Below are 21,398 nucleotides of genomic sequence, written 5' to 3'. Positions count from 1 at the left end.
GCAGTGACTAACAGTCCAAAATAAGATCTTTTGTCTTAATCCATTTCACACTACATTAAACTTTGGAAAAAATACTCAGTTTACAAATCTTGCATGCCTACACTGCAACTTTAAACAGAAACAGATGTAAGTAGAAGAAATATAAAGAATAGGAACCTCATGTTTCTAAGTATAACCACACACAGAAACAGGTCATCAAGGGGAACTGTGGAACTCATTGTGTTGTTAGTTTCTAACAGTGACATTTGCCTAGCTTCTTTTTAATATGCCATGAGACAGGTTCAAACCAGGAGTTTTACTGGTTTAGTAGAACTTGAATCCACACCACAATGTGCGTATCATTGCCTGAAGAATAGCATGCCCCTCCCTGACTTAAATCATACTTCGAGGTCCCTTTAGACCTTCATTTTCTAAATGCTATAAAGCAGTACTTAAGTTCTAGATTAAGATATTCCACACACTATAACATTTCAGACTTTGTAATGAAGGTTTGAAATTGCCACCAGCTTCAAAATTAAGCTGCTACAACAGTTCTGCTTTTTGTGAGTTACCTGATCTGCAAATTACCCGTTATAAGTGTTAAAATTATCACGGAAGAAACACTTATTCTTCAGAAACACATCTGGGCTGCCAGAGACAAAATTAGGAGGTGGTGTGTGGGTGGGAAAAAATTAAAAGTTGGCAAACACAGCTTTTTTAGGGTATTCAATACAACCAACATTCATGCAGCTAATCTAATGAATGAAGAAACTACAAGAAATTTTTTATTCATGGTGTCTTCTTTAACTTTCTGTATAATGTAACATTTTAGAAACAATTATTACAAAAAATATAGATGTTATAAAGTCACATAGGAGAATATTAACTGCATGATCTTTCAATAAAGTGTATTTCACATACTTCTGTTTTGTGTTGCATGTATCTTAATGAATATCGAAAAATGCCTAGCAGTCAGATACTGAAATATCACTTTAAAAGTGGTATGCTGTATGACGGATGATATGACCTTATTAGTAATTTCTTTCAGCTAAAGAGCTGAAAACCAAAAATGTTCATTCAGCCTCCACATTCTGCATGGACAGAACTAGGAACTCTTAACATCTGGAAGCCAGAAATGACTAGTGAAGTGAAGACCTCCTAAGTATTTCTCTCTAGCTTTAACCAGGGCTAGGTAATCTCACTAGGATTCCCCTCAAGGATCACTCATGATCATTTCTTTCAAAGGTAGTACACGAGTTAAACACTCTTTTCAGTTCCCTCTTCCTTCCCCACCTTGCCAATACCATTGATTGTGTGGCTATGTAGTAAACCACAATGAGGAACCGATCCAGGCTAAAACCAACCCTTTTTTTTCTTGGGAACAGCTGAGCCTGGATCAGTTCCCAAATCTGTTTCATCCTGGGGCCACACAAATATACCTGGCATGACTGAGCAGTCAATGAGAAGCGTGAGAACAGGCAGGCAGTCATTACAGCTGCTTATTCTGGTACTGCCATTGAAAAAGTAATTTCTCAAAATGTAGCCTCCCTTTTGGTGGCTTTTTGAATCATGCAGTTCCCTGGCTCATTCTCCCACCTGCTCTCCAGCCCTAGAGGTGACTCTGTCCTGTCTTCTCCCCCCACTAAGACAGGCACACAGAAATGAGTCTTGACACCAAATCATTTAATAAATGAATGAAGAAAAACAGCTATCTGATTAGTAAAATCACTCAGGAGGTAAAAACCTGCAGCAATGCAGGGAACCACGAGCATCTCCCACACTACTTGTGTTTTCAGATATAAAGAACCCTAGTAATAATGAAGCAGAAAAGGACTTTGTTGTGGTTTATCTGGATACCACAAAAGCAATTCTCCAAATCGAAATGTGAGGATTGACAGAGAAAGAAATTAGGAAAGCAACTGACCTGCCAAATAGAATATGGCAACGAAGCACTCAGAGAGACCGAACTTTACTTTGTAGCCTCTGAGAAATAAATAGGTCTTTCTAAAAAAGCAACACCCCAACCCCCCCCCTCAAACAACATGCTAGACAGTACATTGAAGAAAACAATGTTCGTAGAAGATCAAATAGATTATTTGGTATGCCAAGACTAAGAATGAAATTCAGATGTTTGTGGGGAGGGCAACAAGAAAAAAAATATAAAAAGGAATAGGAACATCAAGAGTAGATTGGTCCCACCCACCAAGGCATTAGGATTTCCCATACTTGGCACAGTCCAAGGAATACTCTGTATATGTGGCTGTCCATCTGCACAGTAGGAAGTTCAAAGATGGTAGGGAACCCTCCACTCCAGTAATATAAAAACCTAGGCCCTAGGCCATGTAGCATCGAAGCACATGGCAACTGCAGAAATTATATGGGGCAGGGATGTTGCTTTAGTTGAGCTGCTTCCGATCCTGACTTGGTTTGGAATTAAATGACATTTTTGTTTGCAGAGCAAATTCATATACTTAGGGAAGGCTCTACAGGTTATGCTGAAGAGTTTGCATCAAGCAAAGCCAAGCTTTTCTAAGGCATCAGAAGATGCTCCATTGCACAAGCTTCCAGCAAGCACAATGACTTTAGGATTACAGGCAGTAAAGTAGTAGAAACAGAGATGGTTAAATATTTCCTGGGAGACTGGAATCCAAACTTTTAAATCTGGATGCTTTCCAAACTTACCTGGAATCATAGCAGAGTTCTATTCAGTAAAAACACATGAGTATTTTGTCATACATTTAGCAACAAATCAAAGCAACTTCTAGTTGGCTTTTGGGATTTATAGCTTGCAAGGATGGAACACATGAGGAATTAGTCTCCTTGTCATTATCCAGCACATTCCAATGGTTAATTACCACGACTGTTGAAAAAAGGAGACTCATTTCTAATCTGAGTTTGTCTAGTTTCAGCTTCCAGCCACACAGGATATGATTAAGTCCTCCTGTTAGGAGTAAGCACCTTTTGTACCAGAAATCTTTTGCACATTGGCCCTTACATATATATAAAAGAACCATCAATCACATTGTCTCAACCTTCAACAAAAGAAAACAGACTGAAGGACTGAATTCCTGAAGCTTCTTTCAGTAAGGTATATCTTCCAGACCTTGTATTATTTCTGTTAACTCTTCTTCAAAGCCCTTTCTGAACTGTTGCTATCAGAAATAGAACCAGTACTCCAAGAACAGTTTTGTTCACTTAGTCTAAATGGAGACTGAAGAAAAAGTTTTGCTTGACCCTAACCGTGTCTCTTTTCTGTGTTGAAAAGGAAGCTAAGACATATTTATTTCTGATTAATCCAAAGCTTCTCTCTACTCCATCCCCAACCCTGGATCTGGCCACCAAAGTAGAAGCATTACTTATTCTCAGCGTGCAGACCCCATGCCATGACGAAGCCCACGTACTTCATTGGCTACTGCAGGGCACTAGCTTCCCTTTTCATGATTCAGGGTGTTTTATCATGATTTATAAGTCATAACCAAGCACTTCTATGTACAGACAGTGAAAAACTGATAGTGGAGAGCTATCAAGAGAGGACTATCAAGTCAGGGCCTTAGAGCCCATGACCTGCAAGGAGAAGCTGGCAAAGCAGAGCTTCTTTAAATCAGTGAGAAGATGGCTAAGGTGGTGGTTTAAGAGCAGCCTGCAACTACTTGGAGGGGAGTTACAAACATCACACAAGCATGTTTTTCTCAGCAGTGTTAGATGATGGTGAAAGGCTCAATAGCTACAAATTCTAAATTGGAGGCTCAGCCTTCTTGCCAGGAATACAGCGCAATACTCAGGCAAGATGGCCAGGGAAGCTCTGCAAATGTCCAGCCCTGGAGGGTTTCAAGATGCCTAACCTGATCTGGTGTTGGCAACAGCCCTATGGGACCTCTAGAGATCTCTTCTAATCAATATTCTATGATACTCCTGAAGCGCTACATTCTTTTTTACTTTTATATGATTAAAATGCATATTTTTTCAAAATAATTTATTTGTATCAAGTGGGATTACAGAACCTTATATAACCAAATTTATTTCAGTATAACTGATCTCAGCTTTACCACAGTATTTCTTTTCCTCTTGATAACTGATAAAAAACCTGAGTCATGTTAAACTAATAATAAATTCGTACAGATATCTACTAGGAAAACCTTCAGGGGAATAACAATTTTCCCTATGCACAATGCTTTGTGAAACTGTTAGCCAGGTTTTACTTCATTTTAGGCTGTAATGATTTTGGATGGTGTTGTTTTTAACAGATTGTCACATACCACAGAAGTCTAATTATATTCCTCAACAATTATCTTTGTAAAACAAGCCTTCTACCATCAGAAATATTAACCACTTGTCTGAAAGCTTTTTTCTTAGAACCACGTTGTCTGGCATGAGCTGCAACACCATATTTTCACTTCACAGAGAATGCAATCTTGCAATTTACCTTTCCTAAGGGCACTCAAAATATAAATGTATATATTTACCTATTTAAAGTATAATGTATACCTACTTAAAATATAAAATAGGGCATTAGCTTTATTTTATAGCATTGGAACATTTAAAAATGTGTTTAGCCAGTTATATTAATATTCTTATATCAAGTTATCCATGTCTATATGTTCAACATTACACTGGATGTTTAATATTAAATAAGGTGTTAGTAAACACCTGATGTTTAATATTTGAGTATTAGTGAAGTACAATTCTTTTTGCTCTTGCTCTGAGTTGCAAAACCAAAAACCTAATTTCCACAACAGTTAACAGAGAAGCATTTATTGCCCCTTCCACACTGTTAATACCTTTATGTACACTAAACACCACCACAAACATATGGGAATAAATTATATTTCTTTGAGGATTATTCTTTCTATCTGGAATTGCCTTTTTGTACCATTTGTCTCGCACCCATGCAGAATCAAATGCTTACCCAGAACCAGTTACATCAGTTTACATATACTGAAATCACAGCCTTTGGCAAGCAGCAAAAATTAAGGCATGAAAAATGGTTTACAGAATACTTCTGCATCAAAAAACCAGACCTCTCATACGTAAAAAGCTGTTCAGAGGGGGGTTTTGTGAGCAAACAATTTTTTTCAGGACATACCAAAGCATACTAGCTGGGGAGCCAAAATCCATTTAGTAATTTATTCAGTTTATGACACATTGACTTAAATTAAATTTAGCTGGGCTTGTTCACTAGATTCCAGTGAAAGTGTAACTATGTTACCTTGGTTTAATGAACTAATCAGAGTAAAAATGCTGATAACTCTGAAAGGACAGTGAAACACAGTGTTTTGTCAATGGACAATAAATTTGACTGCTCTTTCTAGAGGTGTCCATTTAAAGCGTTTAGGTGAACATGGAGGATAAATCATAGCCTCAGATTATATGCCCACAGAAATTGTGAACACCCCATCCCTGAAAGTGTTCCAGGCCAGGTTGGATGGGGCTTTGAGCAACCTGGTCTAGTGGAAGGTGTCCCTGCCCATGGCAGGGGCGTGGGAATGAGGTAATCTTTCAGGTCCCTTCCAACCAAACCATTCTATGATTATATACTTAAAGTGAGGAAAAGTTTGCACCTCTAATGAAAAAAAAAAAAAACAACAACCCAAAACAAACATTCTGAAGAGTCTTTACAAGTTTTATGAACCATATCAAAAGAAAAAAAAAAACACAAAACCTTTCAAGATTTATTCCCAGAGAGCTAATTTAGCTGTTAAAAGTGCTACAGCTCAGAAACCTGTGCTTTGGCTACACAAAACCAACAAAACAGTTATTTTGAAAGACAAATACCTAGATGAAAACATCTGGTGGCCAATATTAACAAGTGATTCCTGAAAGGAAAAAGCAATACAATTGTAATTTTTAAGCATCATATCTGTTTGAAGAGATAGGATTTTTTTATATATATATATAGGTTAAAGTTTGCATGCATATATCACGTTAAAGCACAGCAAAGTTATATAAAAAACCACTCTCCAGACCTGTTTTCTTCAGTTAACCTGAACCTGCAGAAAGTAGTAACTAATCCCACAACACAATGGCTGGGTGACTTGTGTTGTCATTAATTGCTTACTTAAGACTTGAAGATTTAACACACAAAATGATAGAACTCTACGAACATGTACAAATAAATGCACAAATGAGAGCAGGACCATGACACTTTTATGCTTTGATTATCAATTTTAATGGTAAATGGTGTAAATTACTTCTAAATGAAAAATAAAAAAACACCAAAAAAACCCCAAAACCCAAACATAGGAGGTAGCTTAATTTAATTACTAGCAAGTGAACACGATGATGCTTTCTTATCTAATGCATAGACAGAGCATTTTATTCATTATTTGGTTGTCTTGTATATTAACACATTTCGGATCCATATTTTTCATGCATGCTTGTTAATTATTGGGATTTTATCTAGAAACACCTTAATAAGGATGTCAGGATTAAACTATTATGAGAAAAATACAGAAAGACAGAAAAAGAGTCTATAAACAGCAAATTTTTTACATTGCATAAGACTAAGATACAAAACTAAGATTTGTATCAAACTGAGGCTATTTTTGGACTTCAAGAGGTTAGAATCTGAGCTGCACATCTGAGTCATGCTTTGCATTGGAAGTTAAAAGAAAGCAGTGGGTGCAATGGGAGAAGAATCTTTCTTTTACACATCATTAAGCCTGAGCTCATAGATTTTATATTTTCATTTGATTATTTATGTCTGAAAGAGCTGCAGTACTCCATCACACATAGATAGATATAGGTAACATATCTATTAATCCTGAAAGTTATGGGGCCATATTCAGTGAATTCACCAAATGTATATCTAATCCAGCCTTTCTGTAAGTGATTTATTTATTTTTAAATCAAAGGAAGGTCATCACAAGGAACCAATACATTCAATTCCTTCAGTATACAGTCAGAGGTCCAAAAAACATCCATGCACTCAGCTTCAACAGAACTTAAAGACCTGCTGAAACACACCCATTTCTGTATGAAGAAAAGGTTTTAGCCTTCTGGTATTTCATTTACTACTTCGGTTTGGGCTCAAAGTTCTCAAATCTTTTTACAAAAAGACTGACAAAATATATTTTGCAGTAACTACATACACGATCATTCATGAAAATACTCATCTGTTCACAGCATCTACTGCTTGTGCAGAGATGGTTACTGGACCGCAACGTAACCTTCCACTGCATTTTAAAACGGTAGTGGAAATACCATTTTGGAGCATCTTCTATACTTAGTCTTTACTAATATGAGGAAAATTATTTATAAAAAAAGCAGAGTCAAGCAGAACAAGGAAACAGGGGGAGTCAGCTTTGCAGAAAGGAAGAACAAGCTATTCCTGAAGAGGAACAAACAAATGCCTATTAAAGAAATTCAGAATTAAGATGACAGAAAAGTGATCCAAAAGTAGGAACTAGCAGAATTCAGCACACAGCTCCTCTCCCTTCCCACTCAGTTTATTAAGAAAAGAAAAACCACCTTCTCATTAACTACGGCAACAGGCAGCTCCTACAAGATACTAAAGACCTGGAAAAATAAGCAATGCTGTTGAAGAGCAGAAAGAACTTTGAACAGGTATTTCCAAAATATTATATATCAAAATGGGATTTTAATTCAGTAATTACAGATAGATAAAAGAGCCAATTTCACTCAGGTGCAAGTAAGTAAAGAGTACATATTCTGAACTTGTTCTCTTCAGCAGCAGGCACATGTTGATATGCTTCTGAAAACCAAGAACAGTGAATAGATGTCTCACCTTTATGACCAGCCTTCCATAGCAGCATTTTGCCTGTTCGCAACAGTAAAAGGAAGAAACTGGATAAACAGGATGTGTGGTTTACCAGTGGGAAACTGTGATACCAAACACTGCTTATTTAGCAATAGTTTGCCACATCTGGAAACCTACTGAACAGATTGGAGTTCCAGGTATCTTCCTTCCTTCATCATCTATTAATATTACTTGCCCCTCTTCTCTAACAGAAATTTTACCCCAAGTAATTCCATGAATGACTTTAGGGGGTTTAGTGCTTTGTTTTGTTTTTTTAATAGAATCGATTTAATTTAACTATTCCAGTATTACTTTTAATTTAGAGTATTTTGAAAAGCAAAGCACAAAATCTGAAATATGTGGGTGACAAGAGAGGCAAAGGGGAGAAGAGATGAGTTCTCTCAGGACTTAATCCCCTTCTCCGGTTACAAAAAGAAAACTTAGTGTCTTCATGCCTCTGTGATCTTTATCTTTACAGAAATATTTATAGTCCACCCTTCCCCACAGGTGCATTTTTTTCTTTGAAAAAATCTGGGTATTAAATCAACACATGCTTTAAAGGAAGAGCCCTCCTGTTCAGAAGAGTAACATCCTTTGAAACAGTTGGAATCCTTGAAAACTGAGCTGGTGGGCACACAACAGACACAGCCTCCAACCACCCCACCATGCTAATAGAAGATATATTTCAAAGTATTAGATAGGTAGAGACAAGTAACTCCAAAACATATATGTGAGTATTAATTCATCACTGGGTATTATTTAATATTAAAAAAAATAAACAAGAAAAAAGGTATTTCTCAAAACACTGTTAAGTATTCCCTATAATAACAAAGTATTTTCTTTTGCTGTCCAATGATATTTATGCAAACAGATCAATTGAGAACATGCAATAGCAACAGGATGTAGATGTTTCCTTAATGATGCTTACAATTTATAACAAGCAAGGCAAACAACCAAACATCAGCACCTTCCCCTGTTGGGATTCAGCAGTTACTTTTATAGCTCTGCAGATTAGCAATAGCCTGGTCCCTTAAGGTTCAAAGAGTTGCAATCAATTTTAATAGGTTACAGTGTTGTTGCAAGTAGATGTTGCTACACTGGAGACCTGTTCATTGCATCATGCAACGTAAGGAAATACTTAGGTGCATTGGTGCTGCAAACAAACTCTAGCCAAAGAGGTTCTTCAGGTAATATATGAATAAAACATGCATAAATTTGGCTTGTTCCACATCAGGTCTTTCAATGGACTTTCTGACAATTTAGGTATGAAGGGAATATAATTTTAAAGAAATAAGTATTTTCTCCACTTAGCATATCCATTGTAAAAATAAGGAGAAATTTAGCACAGCACACAATACTTGAAGCTTTCTAGAGCATTTCAAAATTTTTTGATTGACAGAACAAGCCATCCATGAAGTGGGCTGGCCTACACTATTCATCTACGAGGTAACACTGCTTTACCAGTTTGCCTCTTGCTTTTCTTGTCTTTTTTCTTTTCTTTTCTTTTTAAGGTATACTTATCTTCTGTGTAAACAGCATGTATAAATGTGCATACACAATCTATATATACATGGGCTACATAAACAGTAAAACAAAAAAGTACATCTACCATTATGTTGTAACCTACAACCATGACCTAAAATATTAACATTTACAATGTATAATGGAAATTTTCACAGGTCTTATGTATAAGACACATGGATTGGTGTTCAAATGAGGTAACATCCTGGTATTACAAAATAGAAAAAAATGGTTTTAAATACTGTCTATATTAAAAGGGAATGCTTATGGTTTCCTGCTTAGGAATTATTTAAAACTGCCCTAACCACTGGCTGTAACTGAATATAGCAATCTGTTCCCTGAAGAAGCACAAGATTCTCAAGAGTAAAAAAGCAAAAGCACAAACCCCCCTATGCTAACACTATTAGATACATCTCCATCAGGCTTTTGCCATTTAAACTACATGCCACAAACACAAGAACTGCCTTCCACAGGTTCACCATCACAGCAGCAAGCTGCTCAAGTCAGTGACAATCCAACTAATTTTTCTTTTGGAATACTAGGGATACTTCTTCAGCTATTGCAGTGTCTTACAAGTGAAACAAGTACATCTTGGTATATAGTTCTAACCTCAAGTTAGAAGTTGAATCACAGAATCATAAAATAGTTTGAGTTGGAAACAACCTTTAAAGTTGGACAGAACTGCCCTTCTATCCCTTTCTCTCCCAAGGTCCACCTTCATAAAAACAAACTCATGGAGAAAGAAAATGAAGCAGTAAAAATTGCAATGGGACAAAGACATATTGGCCACATAAGAATAAATATGTGTGCTTGAAAAGAACTGTGAAGGGGGAACTCAGTTACTATGGATGCAATAAGAAAATTCAGCAATTTTTATCTCCTAAAGAATTCTAATAATCAAGTGTGGACTGCTCACAGAAATGGGATGCCTTTCCTACCACTCTATTCCTTCCCAGCCTATTACAGCGACTGCGCTGAAAGCAGAAATTTGAGTGACTGCCAAAAGGTGACAAAACACTATACAAAATGGATCTCAGACTTCCTTGATCAGGGGACAGAAGAGATACCACAAGGAAACATCCATCCTCATTTAGTCCACAACATTTACTTTAAGCAAGATGCCAAACTGAAGTCCAAACAAATCCTGTGTAAATTCCCTTTCCCTGAGGAAAGAAAAACAAGGATCTCATGGGTGATGTTGCCCTTGAAAGCTGCCACTCTGTACACGCCACAGAGGTGTTTTGACGTGGTTGGTGAACAGGCAGACTCTAATGATGGGGGACATTAAGGACTGGATTTAAAGATGTTTATGCAACTTACTCCTACTGAAAGCAATGTTTCTGAAGCGTCTAAATACCTTTACAAGTGATCTGATTATATTGAATGTTTCTCCTTTATTGGATTTTGAAAGACAGCAAACATGAATGCATATTCGCAATCTGTTTCTTCATAGTAATGAGAGTACTGGAAAATTTACTTTCTTTTTGTAAAAGCTAATTTCATTTGTGGCTATTTTCACAGACTGTATCTAATGCAAGATATGAAATGTTAGAAAGATCTGATCAACGGGACTGTCTTGGAATTTGAACTGAATGTTTAGGGAAGTACAAGACTATTTCACATTAGTCACCACTGCAATACAGATAAAGACATGCATTTCTGCTGACTGTCCTGCCATGCTTTGTATGGATAATTCATTGCATGCACCAAACTGCACTGTAAGAAAAAAAGGCTAAGCATGAAACCTAGCTATGCTTGACTCCATTTAATGTAAAAGCAGTTATTACCAGTTTTCAACAGTAAACCCAACAATTTTCCAAAAACCCTCACTGAATTGTATTTCTATGAGATAGGGCATCTAGCAGATAAACAAGCTGGCTAGCTATTACAGTGTTTTCTGTGATGCTTTTATAGGCTGTTTGCAGAAAACAAAAGCAATCATAAAAAAGCTACCTGTAAAGGGTGGTTTTTTTTTTACCAACAGTACTAGAAATAGATGCTTCAAGTGTGAGTGAACAAAATGTGAACCTTATGAGACATTGCACAGATTTGAACTGGGGACTCTCACTCCTCAAAAGAATTGAAGTCAAGCCACGTTCCATATGCAGCATTCTGTTTTCTTGGAAGCTTGAACATTGGGTACAGCTACTAACAGTTCAATTTCTATCAGGTGAACCTGCAGCAACTCATTTTGCAGGCATCAGATAAAGCAGGTTCAGAGACTCCTGTTAATTAGAGACTGCCTTAAAGGAGGCAGCTCTGCACAGAATGTCCAATATGGACAAATATGACTTTAGAGCTAAAAATAAAAATAACAGTATACCATTTGCAGTTTTTCTTTAAATGAAGCAATTGTGCAAAGGCAGAAAATAAATTAATGACTACATACAAATATTAAAAATTAAAACATTTTAAGATGCCTGTTCATGTCCAATCATGATTATTCAGTTTCTTAATAAACTCTACAAAAACATTTTTAAAACGCTGTAGGATTATACTGGTTTCATAATTGAACTGAGATAAGGTATTTGCAAAATAGCCTTTTCTGCCTGTATAGCCACCATCTTGTTTTCTAAGACAGTCATATCTTATGAAGTGCAGCTGGCATATCAGTCACTTGCCAGATCCATTTCATCAACATAAAGTAGGTACATCCTAACACAGGACTCTGTTCTGCCGGAGTGAGGTATAAATATAAACCAACTGACCTGGTGTTGTGGAGCTCATTGCTCTTGATGGAATGCTAACTTGACAGTGTAAAGTAAACTGTGGCAGAAATTGTTCAGATTTTGAGGTTCTTCCAGAAGCGGGGTGAACCTGAATAAAATAAAGGAAAACACACCTTTGACTACAAATTAACAACATACTATTTTGAAAAGATTGTAATTCAGTCAAACACACTTAAACAGAACATTCAAAATCTCTCACACTAAAGGTTCTTTCTTTTATGTACATTTTTACTGTAAATTCAGGAGCTGCTGACCACTGAAAACAAGACTAAAATTAAAAAAAAAACCTCAAGCTTCAGGGCAGTCCAGATTCAGACCAGATTTGTATTACAGCCCATCTATAGTCACATAACAACACCAGAAAGTAAAAGATGAACTGGTCTTTTCTATTCCCGCTAAGATAAGGGAATTATATGAACTAGAGTTTCAAAGACTTGAGGAAGAAACAGCTGATTATATCCTTATGGTTATGCAGCGGCCAATTCATAGTTTTACTCTCACTGTACACATTTGCAGTCAGTATTGAAACATGAATGTGCAGAAACAGATCTGCATTCCAAAGCCTTTCTGGAATAGCTACTACTTTCTTAATCTCCAGTGTTTACACAGTTCACGAATAGAACTTGTTGAAATAATTAGCACAGTTGAATGAATCTCCCACGACTAGCTAATGAGATCTCCGACACCACAAAGACAGTCGCTAATGGTGTGGGCTGCTTGACAGTTGTGCAAGGAAGGTTCTGCAATTTGGCTGAATCCTTTCACAGTCCTGTGCCATTCTCAGCTCAATGCAGAAGCAGAGGCAAAAATGTTCCTCTAATACTCCCATCTGCTGAAAGTTTAAAGCTGCAGAGAAGAGGCTTTCAGGGAAGTAAAATATATTTTCATTCAAGCATGATATAAACAGCATAACGAGGGAGAGGAGAAGGCTGTACTGCATTACAATGACTGTGACTATCCTATTCAGGCACTGCTCCTGAAGTATCTGAGTAGTCAAAGATATTCTTAGTGCTGAATTTTTTAGCAGGTTTTTTCACTTTTTTTAAACCACCAACTGCACATTTAGTTTCAAGCTGAGCTCAGCCAAATTTCAGATAGTAAATTACATTTTAACCAAGTAAACCATTTAAGTTTAGCATCGTTAACATTGAAGAAAGGGAAATCGGACATTTAGATAAGTAACTTCTGCTTTTATGCCCACTGAAGTAGCCTGCTCAAACAGGCATGATATTTGGACACATCCAGTACTCCAGCAGACAGCGCCTGGAAAACCAAAATTAATGATAACCTCATGAAAATCCTAATTACTTTCCCTTGCTTAACTCATGCATCAAATTTCAGCAAATATCAGCCAGAAACATTATTAAACTGAACAGTCTCTACTGTTATTCTAATTCAAAACCTCTATTTAGGCATACTTTTACCCTGACTGAGGCAGGCCAGTTACTTCCCCATATAGCTTCAAGATTTGTCAATATAAGTACAACCAATGCACAATTCAGGCTAGATGAGTTTTAAGATTTTACTTAATTTCAGAGAGCTCATTATCATCTTAGCAGCTACACAGATCATGAAGAACACTTTCCAGTGAAACCAACATCTATTCATTCAGTACCCAGCCTCAGCTATGACTACACAGTATCTCAGGGAAAGTAAAGAAATGGACATTTGCTTAACTATAGACTTTACTAGAGTGAATTTTCAGTAGACATAAACAAAACATAACAGAAAATTCTGGGCATTAGGATTTGATAGTATTCTAAGGAAAACACGATCACCACAGCTAAAACTATAATTTTGTCTAAGTTCACTTTGTGTAGACCCTACAATCTAAGTGGTATTTGAAGCATATAGATAGACAGTTAGATAGATAGATAGATAGTGTGTCTTTATGTATATATAGCGGTGTATGTATATATATAGCCAGAGAACATCATAGAAGATCTGGAGTTGGAAGGGGCCCATGAGGATCATCAACATGCAGTCAGTTCAGATTGTGCACTCAAATGGCTAAGCTTTCACCTCACAAACAAATCTTCGCTTTTTTCACCAATAAAGAGAATTACAAGTAATTGGCATAGTTGTGTGAGAGAGACAAAGAGAGACATCAGTGGATATGACTGGCACGCTCCTGTCAGTGCAAATACTGACATTCCACAGTCCATCAAAACAATGGTCCCACCAGTCCTGAACTACTGTGTTATGGATAACAGCCTTGCTTCAGCTCTGTAGAAAGAAAATGCTTCATAGCTCTTCCATGCTTTTCTGGAGCAGGGAGCAATTACCCTTGAAGAAGAATCAGATTAGGGAAGACTTAAACAAGGTAGACATATACAAGTCCATGTGACCCTGATGTGATGGATGTTCCCATGAGTGCTGAGGGATCTGGACAGTATCACTGAAAGGCCACTCTCCGATTACCTTTGAAAGGTCATGACCATCAAGGGAGGTTCACAAAGACTGTAAGAAAGCAAATGTTACTCCCATCTTCAGGAAGGACAAGAAGGTGAATACAGTGAACTACAGGCCAGTCATCCACACCTCAATTTCTAGGGATGTGATGGAGATAATAATCCTGGAAACAATTTCCAAGTATGTGAAGGACAGGAGGATGATAGGAAATAGCATATATTTATGAAGGAGAATAATGCTTGGCTAACCTGACAACCTTCTACAAGGAAATGACTATCAACATGGATGGGGGGAGAGCAGGGAACGTTGTTTATCCTGAATTTAGCAAGGCTTTCAGCAACTATCTCCCATAACATTGTCATAGACAAATTGTGAAATACAGATAGATAAGTGGACAGCAGGGCGGCTGAAAACTGGCTAAGCTGCCAGGCTCAAAGGGTCATGATCTGCAGCCCAAAGTTCAGCTGAAGTACAGTCACTTTAATGGAGCACCCCAGGGTCAATACTGGTGCCAGTACTGCTTTTCATTAAGGACCTGGCTGATGATACAGAGCATACCCTCAGCTATCCTAGTGATTAAAAATTGGGAGGAGTGGTTGACAGAGCAGATGGTTGTGCTGCCATTCAGAGGGATTTCAACACTCCAGAGAAAATGGATCCTCTGAATGTATAGGGCAGGGTGTGGGAGGAGTGGGGTATTGCAGAGGTGGCCTCTGTGGGAGAAGGTAAAAGGCTGCCACATGCCAGTCACAGCTGGTCCAGCCAGGCCTGCAACAGCCCCACCACAGGCCAAAGCTCATTAGCCCATCACCAGTTTGTGGAACCTCTGTAAATACATATTCAAGGGCAGAAGACACTAGACAGAGAAAGAAGGCGGCAGGTGAAGAAAAGTGAGAAATAGAAAGAACACCAAAGTCTGAGGAAAAGGAGGCACTCCATCGCAGAGCAGCAAGGTAAAAAGCAGTGAAGAAAACCGAGCCAGACTCTTCTCAGTGATGCCTAGTGACAGAAAAAGGGGCAATGTGCACAAGCTGAAATATGGGAAATTCCATTTAAACATTAGAAAGCACTTTTTCACTGTTATTGAGGCCAAACATCTCAGGATCAGGCTGCCCAGCAAGTTTATTGAGTCTCCATCCTCGGAGATTGTATACTATCTTGGGCAACCTGCTGTAGTTGACCCAGCCTTGAAGAGGGGCATGGACAAGGTATCTCCAGAGGCCTTTTCCAACCCTCAGCTATTCCGAGATTACATGATGCAGAATTTAAGGATTTTTCCTTTTCAAGACCACCATAGACAGCATCAGCAATGAATATTCATTGTGGTTAAACCTACTGAGAATAACTCCTGCATAAGAAAGCATTCTGCTGGGATCCCCATAAAAAGACTCCTGTTAAGGAATTTTGTAAATTCAACTGCACTGGTAGTCATGTTTTATGAAGTGGTGGTTGGCATCCTGCCTGATACTCTATTTCCATATATTTCTTGTAAATGCAAAGCTTTCACTAAGCTGAATGTTGTTGTTCAGGTTCAGTTTTAACAACTCCTTGCAAATATGATACAAGGCTCATATTGTCAAAGCTCAAATTTAGAACCATGAAAAAATTCCACATCACCATAAACAGAATTATATTCACCACACAGACACTCATTCAAATACACTTCTACTGATAAGCTGGCATGCTTCACTTCTTTCCTTTTACTGAAGGAATGTCATAGGGTAAATCAGACACTACAAACTGCAGTGCTGCATATTTTTTAACGTTAGCACTGAACAAAAGGAAAAAAGCATTGTGCTGGCCATAGCACATTATAATTTCATGTAGGGTACTACGGTCCTTAGGACATGCATTTGTACTTCACCTCCACTCACGAAAAACAGCACACAGTTCTCATCTGTCAAATCCTGAAGATACTAAGGTACAGCAAGTGGCTCCAGGATTTAGTACAGACTACCTGCACTTCCTCAGGCATTCCATTTTAACTGGATGATAGTTCATCCTTTACTCATTATCAACTTGGCATACTAGGCTACAGCACAAGAAATAGCAAATTAATGTCTACCTTCAGATATATCACTGGAGGTGATGCTACACATCAGTGACTTGCACTTGCTCACCCAGGAACAATGAAGAAAAAGGAGACTGTTCAAAGGGAATCCAATAGTTCATATGCTCCAAGGATTGATGCATCTTTGAAACTGCAACAGAACAGTGCAAGATGGATTGTAGGTCTTCATGCCCACTGGCCAACATAAAGTTTGTTTCTCATTACTATAAACAGGTACAAAATTTTCAAACACAAGTAAGCATGTCAAGTTAATGCCAGTCCTTTAAACTGTGTCATCTCTCACTGCGCTGTCCCACAACTATATTCACTGACTACCTTTCCTCTATCTTGTCCCTATACTTTGAAACTCTTTTGGGAACTGAGTTTCTGAAATAGGATGTAATGAATACAAATTAACAGAATTCAGATGAAATGGAAATTTCTACATCTATTTCCCCCCTCCCCAAGATGAATTTTTCATGAGAACTTCTGAAATGAATCCAAAGGCACACAGATTTCAAGACTACATCCTGGAGGTATCTTCCAGATCTTTCTCTTCCAGGAGGATTTCTTACCCAATTCCAAAATATCTTTATTTGTAAAGGGATTTAGAAAAATCATTATGCAAACATTTTGTGGATAAAAATACAGAACAATACACTACATGACAGGTTGGCACCCCTAATAACACATCTAGTTGATTTTCTGCTGCACATATTGTTTTAAAATAGCTTTCAGTTACTTATCGACAAAATTGTTGTTTGGAATCAAGACCAAAATGCTGGAAACTATTCACCTCAAGTGTCACAAGAAAGGAACAATAATAACTTCTCACGACAGCTTGTGTGTTAAAAAACTAAGCATCTAAAACAGCTGTCAGAACTGGTACAAATTCTGTTGTCCAACGAGTACTGTAGCAAAAAGCACAATTAAAAGAAATCGGAAAGGTTAAAAAATAAAAATAAATAAAAAAATAACAAAAATTGTTCTCTACAGGACATGAAAAACGTGACTGTTAAAAAAATACAGCTTTCAAATAAAAGATATTTTACAAAAAAAAATAATAATATGTATTCATACTGTATATAATGAAAATCAGATTTAAAAAAGATCAAGTTATAGATTTAAAAAAAATAATAGATGAATGACAACATAAAGACTGGAATACAAATTACAGTGAACTTTTACTAGAATAAATTTCACTCTCATAAGCCAAACTCAGAGCGCCAAATCCAACCCTTCTACCCTTATATGAACCTTCAAAATTTGATTAGGAAGTGAGCTGGTACATGCAAAAAGAGGAAAAATAAGACCATATGTGCAAAGAAATGTTGGTGTGAATTCTCAACATGAAAGACCCAAAGAGATCAACTCAAAGAATAAATGGCTATATGCTCTTTTATTCCATTATTATTGTATTTGGTTTAAAAATGTAAAATAAAAATAAACTAAAGCCAGGACATTATGCAGCATAATGCTATTATGCAGTGACCTTTATATGCAAGTACAGTGCAGATTTACTAGCAGCACTAACAAAGTATATACCCCAATACCTATCGGACTAGAACTGCTTTCAGTGAGAATTCAGTTGTTCCACAGCAAAGCCTTCAGTATCCAGAGCTCAGTGCAGGATTAAGTATTTCACAATACAGTATTCAGTTATCTTACTCTTAACTAGGGATCTACTTTAAAACTTTCTGAAGTTTGTAACAATTTGCAGTACATATCTTTGAAGGTTTGGTATTAAAGAACTCCTCTAGCAGCAAGTTCTGTGCTGTCATGCTCTCCACACTTCCCCACCAAAGTAATTTTTGACACAGTGCCTAACAGAAAAGTATGTCTTACAGAGTCGGTGAGGAATCCTCAGCTGTACTACTAACATACACATATTTCTTTGGAAAAGTACAGTGATGTAACTTACTCTTCAACTTATTCATATGAAATATTAAGTAGCTTTATAGCTCTCGCATGCTGCGAGCATACCATTTATGCTGTTGTAAGTGGGAAGGCTCAGACTTCTGTCCAGTTAGGCAAAACCTCCTTTCTGAAGCTCTCTTAAGCCAGCAAAAGAGCCATACAGCCATTTGGTCAATCTCTTTTACACCTACCATCTGCCACAGAGATGAAGCAAACAAGATTTCTGAAAAGCAAGATGAGATGATGCCTTCCATCAGAAATGAGTCTTAGGCCTCAAGCATTAGGATTAAGCAACGTGCTGCGCAGCAGCTGGCTGGGCTCCTGCTATGCCAGTTACAACACACTGGCACAAGCTTCTGCTCCCTTTCCCACTGAAGCCAGTTCGAAATATTATCTAGCTAAAAGCAACCTTTTTTTTTTTTTTTCGGCCTCATCAGGTTTTTGAACTTGTTCACCACACAGCTGCAGAGTAATTCTGCTGCAGCTGAAGTGCTCCTGTCTCCCTGCTCCACGCCATCCCCTGGGCTGGGCCAAGAGGAGTCCACATCAGGCTGTGCCCTCACAAAGGAGAGCTCAGCTACGAGATTCATCCTGCACCAGGTACTACCAGACAGTAGGCAGGGACCTCACCAGGTGAGGGACTGTCCTGTACGATGCTGTCATAGCAGAAATGAGGCAGGATAACCTCTTTATGTCCCCATTTTGATATTATTTTCTTTAAAATTATGCCAGATTTTAATCTGTATTGCTTAAAACCATTTTGGAAACAAAAAGAACTGCTGCTAAGGAAAAATAAATCATAACATTAGGATATTATTGAAGCACAAATTTGACTTCTATCACTTCTGACACTTGAAGCATTGTAAAATATAACTACTGCCAAGGCTGTATCACTAATCAATGCATGCAGGCACTTTTAGAAAGGAAGAGTTCTCTCCTGCATTCCCATTCCTGCCAATGGACTCTGATGGAGCCAGGGAAATATAACGGACTTCTCAGACCCTTCACAAAGCCTGATGAAAAGAGGGATGGAAGTATCAGATGTTAATGCTTCTCTATGCCCTAAGGGTAGCTCACAAGGGAAGATACTACTTCTAAACTGAAGTTTGGTGGCTAGCAACAAAAAACTCATACCATCAGAGACCTGAACAAATCCAGTTAAACCTAAAGAATTAAACAAAACCCTTTTTCACTTGACGAAGTTGCCCAGGGCAGCTGTATAGTCTCCAGCCTTGGAGACACTCAAAACCCAATAGCTCTGCACTACCGACCTAAACTGTGCTTAAGTCAGGGGACATTTGAGGGAGACGACTTTATTAATCAATAATTTCTTATCAATCATCATCACCAATAAGTTATTCACTGATAAACCCCACACATAAACCCACCTTTTTAGTTATGCAAAAGGAAACAACTCTGCTGAAACAAAAAAAAAAAGCATAGTCTTACCCACCACTGCCTGCTCTGTGTCCAAGAATATCCATTTCTCTAAAAATGCATGAGATTAAATGTGATTTTAACTCATAAAAATTATTAACAACTGGTTACAGTAGGGGGAAGCAGGGAAGATGATGGACTGTTTATTCTATGTATGCATACACACAGAATAAAAAAAAAAAAAACACCACTACAACACACACTTCTTAATAAATGGTCTTACACTAGAAGAAAAAAGTAAACATGTAAACTTTAACCATTCATGTCATCAAGATACCACCTCTCTCATGGGTTCAGGTAACCCAACCTAGTTCAGAGCACTAGAACTAGAAACAATCTTTCAAAAGAACCACAAATAGACAGTAAACAGAGCACTTTGAAACCCCCTGAGTCTACAACATGTAGTCCACAGTATTTCAGCTTTGGTTTATAGTTGTCTTTTTTCCCAGTTGAAAGCTAAATTTCTCTCAACCACTCACCCTTCCTTTTTTCTTAAATTGCATCATACTTCAGCTGCTATTGAACCTGGTTGCACAGTGTGGTAATAACGTAACTACCAATGAAGAACTTTAGATAGTCACACAATCTTTCCCTGTTCCTTGTTTACTCTATCTTTCCAAGTAAAGGGCAGCATAATAACTAGTTTAATATGTTTTAAATTTCATCTGAAATGCACAGCACCTGAATATTCACAGCGGGGAAAGTTTGTAATTAGAATGTATCAGAATATCAGAGCTTCGTACAGAAATGCACTTTTGCATTTACATCATACTTATTTGGAATAACAGAATGCATCTCATGAAACAAGAATTATTCGCCTCCCTATGCGACTCCATCTGTCTTAAGACTCCACAGGAAGAGACTACTTATCTAGAAGAGAAAGCTTCTTAAAGGGAATCTCAGATGGCTGATCTTGGATTCTGAATTGCCCTCTGAAGGAATCAGTCTTGCATTCCTTCTCAGCTTTTAAAGGAAGCATGAGGGTATATGCTGGTTAAGTTAAAAGGAAAAAAAAAATTAAAACAAGCAGCTTCATGTACAAATTACTCAGACATTATAAAAATTTTATTTGAAACCACCAAAAATTTACTGTTAATAACTTTCGATTCATTTCACTTAGACATATTGCCATAAAGTTTGATTCTGTTTTTAAGACAAAAGGACTCTTCCTCATTGAAACCTTCCTCAATATGTAACAATTAAACACTTTGATGGGATCATAAAGATAAAAATAAACACTGGGGAATATCACCACTGCCTTCAAAAGGACTAGAGTGAAGTTACAGCTAAATACCCTTGAAAAATCCAAATTCGTGTTAGATACGTTTATGTATAGATATTAGCACAGATAATCATATTTAACAGAACCTGGTTTGCAAACAGATCATATTTTTAGAGCACAATATGCCTTTGTAAGCTTTGCATTGACACTTGGTTTGGATGAATCCAGACAAACCTCAAGGTGAATCATGATAATATTCTGCTGCTCTCCAGCCCTTCCACAGAGGTTACAAAGCCATCCATGGTTTCTCCAGAACCACTGCTGCTACTTCAATTGAATTAGTACCTAGGTGCTCTATCCAGGATTCAAACCATT

General features: G+C 37.5%; 1 protein-coding gene across 4 annotated transcripts in view; it reads right to left on the bottom strand.

Moving 5' to 3' along the window:
• HDAC9 (histone deacetylase 9) overlaps positions 1–21,398 on the bottom strand; it is a 479,936-nt gene that overhangs the window by 429,502 nt on the left and 29,036 nt on the right. For all 4 annotated transcript variants that reach the window (XM_037385339.1, XM_037385336.1, XM_037385334.1 and 1 more), the window contains exon 3: positions 11,965–12,073. In XM_037385339.1, the coding sequence (XP_037241236.1) occupies positions 11,965–12,073 (109 nt within the window). The remainder of the gene's footprint in view (positions 1–11,964; positions 12,074–21,398) is intronic.

This window comes from Falco rusticolus, chromosome 4 (genome assembly GCF_015220075.1).
Source record: "Falco rusticolus isolate bFalRus1 chromosome 4, bFalRus1.pri, whole genome shotgun sequence".
Taxonomy (NCBI): domain Eukaryota; kingdom Metazoa; phylum Chordata; class Aves; order Falconiformes; family Falconidae; genus Falco; species Falco rusticolus.
The sequence above is the reverse complement of the archived record's forward strand: the minus strand, read 5'-3'. Positions and strand labels throughout refer to the sequence as shown.